At 36.8% G+C, this 12,765-nt stretch overlaps 1 protein-coding gene across 1 annotated transcript in view; it reads right to left on the bottom strand.

The window, feature by feature from the left end:
* RASA2 (RAS p21 protein activator 2) overlaps window positions 1–12,765 on the bottom strand; it is a 51,155-nt gene that overhangs the window by 18,750 nt on the left and 19,640 nt on the right. The window contains exons 7-9 of the mRNA XM_014951738.1: window positions 4,586–4,669; window positions 2,728–2,800; window positions 1,579–1,655 (exon numbers count right to left, since the gene is read on the bottom strand). Of these exons, the coding sequence (XP_014807224.1) occupies window positions 1,579–1,655; window positions 2,728–2,800; window positions 4,586–4,669 (234 nt within the window). The remainder of the gene's footprint in view (window positions 1–1,578; window positions 1,656–2,727; window positions 2,801–4,585; window positions 4,670–12,765) is intronic.

A 12,765-nucleotide genomic window follows, 5' to 3' on the forward strand; every position in this document is an offset into this window, starting at 1 on the left:
TAGAAATTTCACTCCATTCTAATTAAATCAAGAAGAATCAAACAAGTGACTTATTAACCCATAAAGAACAGATAAAGAAACAAACAGTGGGAGTTAGACTTGCAGTCCTTGCATCAGTAAATAAAAGTGACTTTGGCAACATAGATGTATTCTGAGCAGTCTCCACCCCCAAAACTGTGTGCAGTTTTTCTCAGGTAATTCAAGTGAAGTTTTTAACCAATCTATTTACATGTCCCTATCTAATTGCTAAAATCTGGCACACTGCAATGCCACACCAACACATGCGCTTGTTTTCCAAACAGCGGCTCATATGGTTACAACCTCAAAAAGAATCAGACTCCAGACATGCACCTTGGGGTTTTTTCTGTTACTTCTTACCTCTCTGACATTTCTGACAGACAGCAGTTGTTAAGAAGAACAAAAAAAATTAATACTACATTTGTTGGGGCATGACTATTTTTCTAAATATATTTGCATCTATAATGAAATACACAATTCTAATTAAGATATTAATGAAGCTAATAGTTAAAAATGCACATAGAAAGCTATTTCTATAATGGCTATTAAAACTAACTGCTAAATTCTTCCTCTGATGCTTGCCAGGAAACATAAGGTAGCCTTGAAGACTTTCTGTCATTCAGTAGATTCGATGCATGTATGTGCGTGTGCACAATAAAGAAATAAAACTGAGTACAGGGGCTCTCAACTGTCCCAATTAATTACCATAAAAACAGACAGACCTGCTCTAAGGATAAAGGAGCAGAAAAGGGGAATATGCTTTGAAGTATTCTTTGCATTTGCAAGGAAAAGATGCAACACAAATCTTCCTCTAAGAAGCAATGCAAAAACATAAGAATCTCATAAAAGAGGCTTTTCCCTCTGTTTTTATTAAAACAGACAGCTACATTTGAAACCACAGACCAACATCGGGTGTGCTGTTATCCTTCAGTACAAGTTCTATTATCAATATTCTGCCCAGACTAATATACTGATTGATAGGAGGTCCTCACACTTCTTTACTCACAGGGCACAGGAAACAAGTTTAGGCTGCTAGATAAACTGAAAAACAAATGCCCTCATCTTCAGTAAGAAACACACTAAAAAAAAAAAAAAAAAAAAAAAAAAAAAGAATACTCTCCATAAGGAAAATTCCTACTTACACCAATTTATTGCTTAATTTCTTTTTCTTAGACTAGATTGAGAATTGTATTGACATTATATTTCTATTTAAAATCAGTGTTACATTCAAGTAACTGGCTACTGGGGAATTCCAACCAAAGGAAAAACTCATGAGGACGGTGCAGTTTTTGAACCAAAAACTGCTTCACATTTCATTTGCATTGGGGACCCAGCAATTAGAAAGAACTGTCAGTGTCATCTAGAATCTGTAAGGCATATCAAAAAAAAAAAAAAAAAAAAAAAAAAAAAAAAAGAGTAATTTTATAGAAGGACCCTTTCTACAAGTCTGATCAGTAATTCGCTGGCGTTACACTAAAATAAGACCCTTATTGTCTTGATGATAAAATATTATGATTTATTAATGATTAAATAAATCACTTTCTAATCTACATAACTTACCTGACTTCTAGTTTCTCAATATCTTCTTCTTCAACCTGAAACTGCGACTTTTTGGTGTAACTGCTGGACCTGGTTACCTGGAAGTAAATTCCTCCTATTAACTTACTTTTTAATGTTGTATCATGGATCTCAACAAACAAACAAAACCCTGGCTTCTTAACATTGGTAAACAGTTTACTGTTCCTTTTAAAAAACTTCAGTTCACCGAACAAACTGCCTTTTGACAGAAAGCAGGTGAAAAATGGGTCAAGAAGGGTTCATGGTAGAGCCTGATGAGGGCTAGCTGATATCTAAGGGAATTCTAGAATAGAAGATCTATTAGGAGAAGAAAAAAACAAACAAGGAAGTATGACATGAAACTGGTAAAAAGTTCCAGCATGAGCCCCAAGAAAGCATTAAATAAGTTCTGAGATTTTCCTCATTTTTTGACTGATGGCATTCTCAGTTTAACTCCAATAAATTGTAAGTCATGAAGTTATCAGTTTGGTTTGGATAACATTTTTATCCTAATATCTTATTTCCTAAGAAATGACACTCAGTATCTAGAGCAAGTCAACTGAAAAACACACCATGTTACAAGTACGGAACAATTTCTCACTTAAGTCCCACAGCAGGACTAGGTTCTACATAAACACAGTAAGTTATAATACGTTTGAGGCAGATGTAATTATAGAATTGAAATAAAATCCTAAATAACAGAAAAGTTAACTTTTTTTTCAAATAAAGCAATCAAATTAGCCTTCATTGGGTATATTCCCTACATTGTTTTATTAAAGAAATAAATTGTGGGGCTTTTTAGCTCACTGTTCTTGATAATATTTAAATCCAATTTCACAGGATAGGTTAAAGTTCTCTCAGAAGTCCTGATGGCAATGGATGCTATATAAAGTGACTCGAGAACGAGTTACCTTCACACATGTGCTTGTGAGGAAGTAATTTTTCCCCACAGCAATTGAAGGGGAATGCTACTGTCTTGCAGGCCCCAAAAATGTAAATATGTCATTCACTTGCATTTGAGAGGCTAGTAAAAACTCTTCAGTTTGCTTGAAGAGTGCTTTCTGTGTTAGGTACTGCTATGCAGCTTGATTAAAAATATTTGAAGGGTTGCATAAAACAGATAAACAGGCAGAATACCACACAAAAAGTTACCTCAAAATAAAATGTTTCGTTAAACTGCGGATTGCTTGTTTTCTTCTTTACTTTGGTCTTCTTTTGGTCATTCCTGTTCCAATGTGGTAAAATTTTTACCATAGACAACTTAAACACACAATTTTAAAGACATTCTATTGTCAAGAAGTACCCATAAATTTAAGCTAAAACATTTTTTATCATTTTAGAGATTGCTTTGATCATAAAGAAAATCTTAAAATAAAATGAGTTCATCTTCACAATATATTTTGAAAATTTAAAATTTTAAGTGCTGTATCTAGTTAATCATCCACCTGTCCAGCCCAAAGTTTCTATTTAATTTCACAAATAAGTATAATTTACATATATGAAGTAAAATATATCAATAATTACTGAAGTGTTTCAAACTTAAGTCCGCAAATGATTTCTTTACTGCTGCTTGCAGATTACAAGCACAGTTTTCCTATCTTTTTCAACCACCAATTTCTGGCTTTCCCACCCTCTTTTGTTGGGGAAATACCCACTACTCCTTTACGGAGGCTTAAAACGAGCAGCTCAATGTTTACTTTGGAAGGAATTACTGCTAATATTAGATGCTAAATAGCACAGAGTCAAACAAAGCAATTGCTCACCACTCCCTTGTGTTTTAAATAGTCATTTTTTTTTTCAATTTATGTGTTCTATAAAAGAATACAGTTCTATTTAGTTAGTAAATGGCTATGATAGTATAAATATGCTTTCTAAAAGAAACAAATATAAAACATGGAGGGGAAACAAACAAGGGAAAAGAAAAATTGTCCTAGACATCAACTAACTGTTTTCAGAGGCTGCCCATATAAATATTCCAGTCATGATACATGAGTCACACATGCATGAGACTGGAAAATCTTAACCAGGAACTTCTGTCGGATTTGCACACATGTTCCCATACCAACAGGGTAAATATCCTGAGGGACCAACATTCACCCAGTTCAATCTTTATCAGAAGACTCAAACAGCAAATACATGTCCATTTACCTTCTTTGGGAATCAACACTGTGCTTCCTAGGTATAATGTTTGAATCTCCCTGGCTGTCTTCAAAAAAACCCCAATCGACCAAACCACCTAGCCACCAAAAAAACCCCAACCCAAACCTAAGAAAATGTGATTATGTATCCAACTTTTCTAGAAGACGTTCTGGTACTATGCTCACAGTGGCAATTTTTCAGTACTGGAGAAAGCAGACGGACTTAGGTTTGATGATGCAAAAAATAAAGAACTCAAACCTAGCTTACTTTAGATGTTACTGGGCAGGGACTTGTAGATAGCGAATGTGTGGGATATGGGACTTTACTTAAATGAAAAACCCTAACGGTTATTCAGGACTACTGATACAAAAAAAGGAGGCATTTAAACTTTGGGGACTTCTAGTAGCATCCTAAGGGTACTGGCATTAGAAAGGTCTCACCAGAACCTCTTCTCCCTTGCTTCCTTCCAAGTGCTAAGCATTTGCTGCAAAGAAGCTCACACTTTAAGAAAGGGAACAGAAGAAGGTGAGTGAGCAATTGACTACATCATTCCACATAGGAATTTGACAAAAATTAATAGCAAGTACAGTGAAGATATTAAGAGTCCAGTATAAAACCTGAGGAGAAAGGAAGAACTAACTGACCAGTGGTTCTTGAGTAGTGCAGGCCATTCAGAGAGACCAAAGACCTTCACAATTGTGAGAGTACAGTAGAGAGGGGAAGAGTACAGTAACAATGGAAGATGTGATATATGCAGAAAGCCTTTTAAGATTTTTCTGTATTTTAAAGATTTTGCTTAAAACCTATGACTTTCTTTACCAGTTTAAGATCATAGTGTTTTCAATTCATTAATTTTATACTAAAACGTTACCTGGAAGGCCCAACAAGAGAGACTGTTGCATAAGGGTCACAATTCTGTCCGTTAATGAGAGGTAATCCATGGCACTCCTTTATGCTACAAGGAAAAGACAATCAATAGATCAGTGAAGCAATGTCTGTGGCTTAAAATAAAACCCAAATAATCTGTTCTTTTTTAAAATATTTTTTTAAGTCCTGCTGTATTACACACTGATATATACATTGATCCAATGTAACGTATGTATGTGAATAGATTGTAACTACAGATCTCTGGAGGGTAATACAAGGTAATACACAAGTGTACAGTCAGACTTAGGGGGCTCTGTAAGAACAAAATTCTTGGAATTGCTTCAATAAAACGGCATTCCAGTATCACACGCGCATGGTAAGATGCTAAGTAAAATGAACTGCTACTAGGGGAAACCACAGACCTCGTTAGCTTTTAAATTTGATTTCTCAAGGCCCACAAAAAGCTATGTGGCCTCATCCACATGGCAGCAACCAAATCTGGAAAGCACTGAAATGGATTAAAATATTTTTTTTCAGCTAAACTACATTTTAAGTTAAGTAAGCTAAGAAATGCAAAGTCATATCCCAAAATGTTATTTAAAATTAAGCATCCCAAACTATTAGTACGTAGCCCTAGCATGTCCAGGTTCATCCATACTATTCAACCACAAAAAGAAAAATCAGTTTACCTTTGAAATAGTACATATATTATATTTTCAAACTCTTTTCACAATAGTGAATGATCAGGGTTAAATGATCCTTTTAAAAATACTGCTTTTTTCAGAATTTGTACAGTAAGTTGTAAGTTTATGTTTAACAGGTACATAGACACAGTGTTCACCACTCCTAACACAAAAAGGACAGGATGGTTAGAAAGTAATGCTCATGGAGACAGAGACACATTTTCAGAACCTTTTCTGAAGGCTTGCAATCTTTCTGAATCACCACAGCAGCAACACTAGAAACAGAGCTGGGTCAGCAAGCTGACTAACCTTCAGATACTGCCCACATACAAGTATTAACTAAAAACAGCTGGAACAACAAAAGTGAAGCAAAAAAGTTTGTAAACTTACAGCAGAAACCACACTTTCTAGCAAAACGATGCTTTAATGTAGCCATGCACACTGTAGTATTTTTGTCCAGAAACATTCAGCAGATAACAACATTTCATAAACAAGTAAGACAAAAATGGAATCTGAATGTTACATTCTTGCTTTTTCAAGGTCATCTATTTTTAAAGAATGTATTGCAGGAATTTAACTAAATGCAAGTAAGTTTTGGTTGCCATAATTAGCTATTTAGAATAAAATCCAAAACCTATATAATTTAAGGAGGAAAATAAACTTTTCTGCTCTAAGTTCATATAAATAATCAGGTAAATGTTGTAATACTATAATGTGGAATATTAAATTATGCATATCAAGTTAAAATTACAAAGCAGCAACATTAGCTACACACTGTTAAGTAAATGCTTCCTGTACTGTAGAAAAACAGTGTTAGAAGAATAACAGGAGTTGCAAAATCAAACACGCACTAGTAGGGAAACAACAGACACTAACACTCCTGTGCTGCCTCTAAATTCCACCCTCTTTGGAGTATGCAGGATTATAAACCAGATGGTATTTTCCCCCCAAAAAGTCCCTTTGTTTTAGCCAGTTCAGGGAACATTTAGTGCTGAACCACTGCACAATCATTTGTTATTTTTCTTCCAGTTTTCAAGCACGTGGCCTTCAGCATTTCAATAATTTTTGAATCACAATGAACCCTACAGTGATTTCAAACCCACCATTTGAATGAGTTCTTGAAACATCCAGTTGTTTCATAAGCATTAATTGATTCCTCCCCTAACTCACACGTGACATAGGAGAGTGTCGACAAAATTAAACTGCCTAGACTTTTCAGTCATTTGGGGTCTCTGATTTGAGGCAGCAAGGACTTGATTCTTTCAGGCTGTCAGGATTCTTGTAGCATCAAACATATTGTCTCTACAGCTCCCAGAGATTCTCGGTTGCAGGTGTGGGTGCTGAGTGTACCTACCAGTTAACCTCAAGTATCATAGGAAATTCATAGCAGATGGATCAAGTCCAACTTATCTGGATAGAACTCAACTATTTTGACAACAATAACAACACATTTTCTCTTCCTACAGCCTGTGTCACATTCACCAAGCTTTTGGATTTCTCTAGCAAACAGACATAAGCCCTAGAGAAAGTGGTTTCTTTCCCTGTGTATGAAGCTTCTTGCTCCTTCCCTGGTCACAGTACGAGTGATCTGTATACTTGACATGATGTGGAAAAAGGCCTATTAGCATATCAACAAAAATTGATCACAATGCCCTACTTTTGATTACAGGAACAGCTTGTTCTGGCCTCTGTCTTTTTACAGCTTGACTGCAACACGCACAAACTAAAGGAAGGCTTGTTTGTGATTTCCTGCAAGTTGAAAAAACATTTTACTGACAACTACACACACAGCCTTGCAGCAGAACTAGAATCTCCAGATTCATAATGCCGATCTGTCACTTCAAGCTGATTTCATGCCCCAGTCAGTCTCCCTGTGTAGGCAGTTCTAGCATTCCCTTTTCATCTCCTGCTCAAGTCCCAGCTCTGCTGCCAGCAAGTAAGGTCTACCTAGCTTAGACAGCCTACCCTGTTCCAACAGCCCAAAAACCAAATGACACCCCAGTCCCTCAACCACCAACTCCTAGCATTCCTAAATCTTTCCTTTTCAGACCCACCGGGCTCAAGAACTTGTTCCAAATTTATCTCACCTCCTCCCCTTCCACCTCTCACTCTAAGCTGGCCAGTCATAACCATCCCTTAGCTCCCCAGTCACTGCCTGGAGCCTGCTTCAGAGACACTGTCTGACAGCACAGCTCAGCTGAGCTCCACTGAAATGGTGGATCCTCCTCCTCCTCCTCTTGCGCTCCTGCCTTGCATCTATCACCTATGCCAATTCTGCTTATTAACTTTACAGGAAGCTATTTAAGTTGTGAGCCAGTTTTCAGTCAGTTTGGCAGCCTTGAATTAACCTAGTCATGCAAAAGATCTCACAAGCTCCAAAGGCAAGTAGCCATTAAGGGTAGGAAGCCATTAAATCAGCTCAGCGCTATCAAACTGGATTGTTGCTCCCTAGGGACTGAATACTTGAGACTGAAGTATTGCAGAGAGTTTTAAGCTACTACACAAACAGCCTCCACTAAACATGTTAAAAAAAAATTTTGAAGATGCTTGAAGTGTCTCAATTACAGTAGACTTAACAGAAATGGCAAAGTGCATCCTCAGTGAGTTTACCAGCTAGCACATCTCCCAGGAATACTGCCCTGCCCCAAAGAATCAGGCAAAGTGCTAGAACTGCAATCTTCTACAACAGTTTTCAAAAAAACCCCACTGTTGTGGTTTTGGCACCTCTGACCAGGACAAAACAACAAAAAATCCCAACCCCGAACACTGTGACCAATCAAAAAAAGAAGATAACACCAAATATATACATTCCTATTATGACAACCAAAATAAATATATTTCCACCATATGGTAAACAGTTCAGCTTTGACAAATGGTTTCATCTACCTAGGCTGGCACAAGTAATTTTCATTCAAAAAGGCATAAATAAATAGAGTTTAAAGAAGGAGACAGGAACTTAAAAGCCTTTTACTTTATATTTTCAACTACTCCTTCTGTATGCAAAGTCTAAGCAATAGCTAACAGAAGGACTCCTTTTCTCAAACTACTGCTCAGTTACGGTTCAGTGTAAGAGATCTTTCAGTTTACATTAATTCTTGCTTCACATCTGGGCAGTCTGTTCTGCAAGAGGAGTTTCATACAGGAAATATAAGCCTTTCAGATGCAGCTTGCATATATTCAGCTCATAAAATGGAAATAAGTCCTTAAAATGACACAGCCTGTAATAAACCCCTGCAATGACTGAGGGACTCTACCTTCACCATTCAAGTCAACTGAAGTCCTCCAAGCACAGAAAATAAGTAACTGCAACCATTAGGATTTGTACACTTCGTAAAAAAATTTATGTTCCCTCCTTCATGTGAGCAGACAAACAGGGCAGTAACAAACTGACAGGTCAATTTAAGTCAGTATAGAGTATAATGTATTTAGGAAAGTAAGTGTAAAAATGAGCAAAATCTAGATGTAATAAGCCACTTCTGGGTTTTCAAGTACTCACATTATGAATACACAGAACTGTTTCTTTCAGCGTCAAAGTCAAGCTAAACATGGAGAAGGCAAGCACTACCTTCCAGTAGCCTAATTTGGAAAGAAACTGTTCAAGTATCATCCGTTTCAGCAGCAGCAAATACACAAACAGTGGTCACACAAACTTGTTTTTACAGAATCCCACAGAGGAGAGCTGCAAGAACGTATTTTTGAAATGTGCTACTATACACGCCAATGTGGTTTTGAAAAAAAGAGCCCACACTGAGTCAGCAGTTAATCTATTGCATTATCTTTTTCCCCTCCTCATTCACACATTAGAAAAGGAAACAACTAGTTTCGGAGACAAAACAAAATTTTAATTCAGAAACGGTCTGTGGGTGGATCTGCATGAAGTTTAACAGCAAGTTTCCAACTAATACAAAAACTACGAGCAAAATCGGGGCTTAGCCTTCTGTAAGTAGCCTCTAAGATAGCCTTTTACCAAAGTAAGATTAACTTTATGCTTGTATTTCAAAAAAGTGTAAACACTTCATTGATAAAAGATAAGCAATTACAAGTCTTAATTTTACTTTCTCCAGGGAAAGATGTATTTCAATATCACGTATTTAGAATGCTTATAACAACCTGAAAGCCCTAGCTGGCTTCAGCAAGTCCCACCTCAAGAAAATTGGCCACCATTCCCCCACCCTCCAGCATTGAGTAAGACCAGATCAGTCAATTGTGGCTTATCTTGTACATGACCACTTTTTATCAAGTTGAGCAAAAGGAAACTTCCAGTTTTTAAGAAGTGAGGGGTTTTTTTTGACTCTCATCCACAGCTTCACTGATGCAAACACAGTTTGTAATATATTAATATTTGTTCTTCCCCACGCTTACTTCCCTTACATAAAGTTGGGAAATAGAGCCCTAATAAGGATCCAAAATAAAAGCAAAACCAGATGAGGGCAGGCGGTGGCACAGAGTATGAAAAGGAAGAAACAAAGAATCACATCCCTGGTTTTGCTATATGCAGCAACACTTACTGTTCTAAAAATCACATGTTCTTTTCCCAATAACTTATTGTTTGGTTTTACCATACATACTAGCATGAGAAACGAAGCCTTCCTCCCTCCCATACTACCTGTAAGAGGCTCACATCAGCAGCAGCTCTCTGTTGTCCAAATCCTTAACTTTTAAAAACTGCTTCCTATTGTAATTACCTTCAGGTTTTAAATCAATCCTGATCATAAAATCCATCTAGAAGACCAGCAAAAAAAGCTTCTACAACCATGTCTACAGAACCAAAATAATATGAATCCATCCCCTAGCCAGGTCTAATCCTATCGCTTTGGTTCATCCACGAACAAAAAGATGTTGGGGGGCTCCAGATCATGCTCAGAATCACAGCCCTCAAATTACTTGCTATTGTCTGTGCGCAACACTATCTTTAACTTTGTGTTATGAAAGTTATGGCTACTACTTTTCACTTTGCAGAACTTCTGGACTCTCAAGAGAAGACTAGTGGAAATCCATTAGAAATTTGTCTATGCACAGAAGCCCACACAAGTATCTAGAAATCTCTTATCCTACAAAAAAATCTAACTGCTGAAGGTTTAAAAGCTTCCCCATCTCATTCCACTGAGAGACCATTAATTTGAACATGAGGTAAAACACTGAAGGCAAGTATTATAGCCCTTATTTTAAGAATTACTCATTCCACAATTTTTTTTCCTTGGCCAATACTTTTTCCGTTTTGGACAGATGGAGAAGGAGCAGGGATAGAAATACACAATTCATAATATGTCCTCTGTCTTTTTTTACTCAATCCCATCTCTGCTACTTCTTATCTTTCATCTTTTTTAAAGGAGTTACAAATACAATTATTTCTCAGGGCCTGCTGGCAATAAAACATAGCATTGAGTGCATCACTGACTAATTATCCTTGGAAATTTACAAAATAAGCAGACTTTTAAAGAATCTTATATGTATTCTGTAACTCCCTCATGATTTAAGATCAAAAAGGTCTCAAAAATGCTCTCACATCCATTTCTCTAAAACTATATCCAGTGAGAGTTGGATATATTCCTCATACTCTCAACACGTACATCCAAAAATATGTACCATTTATTACTTATGCAGCCAATTATTTCAAGGCTATCAGCATGTGTGATAAAACAGTACTAAACATTTTTAGTTTAAGGAACTCCAGTGCATTTCATAATCTCAGACGAAGACAATGGTACTGATGTAATACTGCAGTGTTTAACGCACAATCCTCTCCCACATGCCAGTGAGTGGGTGACTACAGCAACCACGAGAACCCTGTCTTCCTTTTGATCATTTATCTCCGTCATAAACAGATCCTAAGAGAGGGCACAGTGAGTAACCCACTTCCTACTCAAAACTGCACACTGCAACAGTAACTTTCTAAAGCAAATTTTCTTCATCATATGATAAATCCCAACATGTTTTAAAAATAGAAAAAATAATTTAACTTACACTGAAGTGCATGGATATATATAAAAATTATAAAAATGACTCTATCCAAAAGTTAAGTTGGGAATAAAACAAAGTCACAAAGCTCCAGGCAGCTTTTGGCAGTGAACAGTCCATGGGGTTAATGCTGTTCTAATTCTGCCTTGTGCTCCAAGTGGGATACAAAAACAAGAGCAGCAGGACTCCCAATGAACCAAGCTGCCACCCACTACACAACCAGAAACACCTTCAGAATTATCTTTAAGTTATAAATATACATCGATGTACAGCAAGTTTCCATATCTTACCTGAATTACCAGCCTACAAACAGCCACTAAAGCATTACCAGTTTCAGTGGCTTCATTCTATCACAGCACTAGCTTCCCTTTTCATACCAAGTAAGTAACAGAAGAGCAGGGATATTATTTTGCTAGGTCTTGCTCCAACCAAACTACTCATCTTGGTTTAGACACTTGACTGAGACAGAAAGAATGTAATTTATACTTCATAATGAAAATTACATTAGCAAAATTGACAGCGTAATGGTCTCCCTCTGCTTCCTGGGGCTGATCTGAAGATGAAATCACCGAGACAAACGGAAGACCACACACTATTTCCTCCCCCCACAGTTTCGCAATACAAGCCACTCTCTCATACTAAATTCCCACAGAAGATTTTAAAAAAGAAATAAACTAAAAAGGCAAAGAAAAAACCTCCCACTCTAAATAAATGTAAGCTAACAAATAATGCTGGAAAGCAACATTAAAGAATCTTACCACCTTTCGAGTTTTTAATTTTAATTTTCCCTTAACCTTTTAACTTCCTTGTCTGTACCCTTTTCTTCACACTGCCTACCCCACAACGGGTTGGAAGACAAGCGCAGAAAAGCCTTTATTCCTTTCTGAAGCACTGAAAATAAAAAGCTGCAATAAGACTGGCTTGTTCTCCTGAACCTTACTCATGCTGAGAATGCAAACAAGAGTCACACGAGAATGCTGCCAATCTCACAGTCTCTGCCAGTCATTCGTTTCCACTGGTCTTTTCAATGAAAGCAAACAGTCTCCTAGAGGCAAGGAACACATAAAGCTGTCATGCTGCTTCCAAAGTAAAGGACAGGATTAGTTTCTAGAGACCAGTATCTTCTAGTACGCCCTTATCAGACAAAATTTTTATGAGACCGTCAAAACATTTTTTTATAGTTGTATTTGCATTAGCCTCTTACCAATTTCTGGCCTTAAATATATTGCTAATAGTGAATAAACAGAATGTCCAGAATATGTGGAATTTTGTCTTCTATGACTCATGTCTGTAACCTGCATATTCAGAATCCCAAAGCAATCACATGGGTTCATTATCAAACATAGCTCTAAGAGTAACAATACCAGAGTGCAGACTCGTTAGTATCTTCCAATATATCTCGTACTGTGCTTTTTCTTTAATATTCGTGAAATCTTGTCTTTTTTTTTCAAGTAACATATACCAAAAATTTACTGTTTCTAGGAGAATCTTTGACATGCTGTAACATCTTTACACTTTGGAGTCAAAATTAAGTTTAGTAGTG

This window comes from Calidris pugnax, unplaced genomic scaffold (assembly GCF_001431845.1).
Source record: "Calidris pugnax isolate Ruff unplaced genomic scaffold, ASM143184v1 scaffold197, whole genome shotgun sequence".
NCBI lineage: Eukaryota > Metazoa > Chordata > Aves > Charadriiformes > Scolopacidae > Calidris > Calidris pugnax.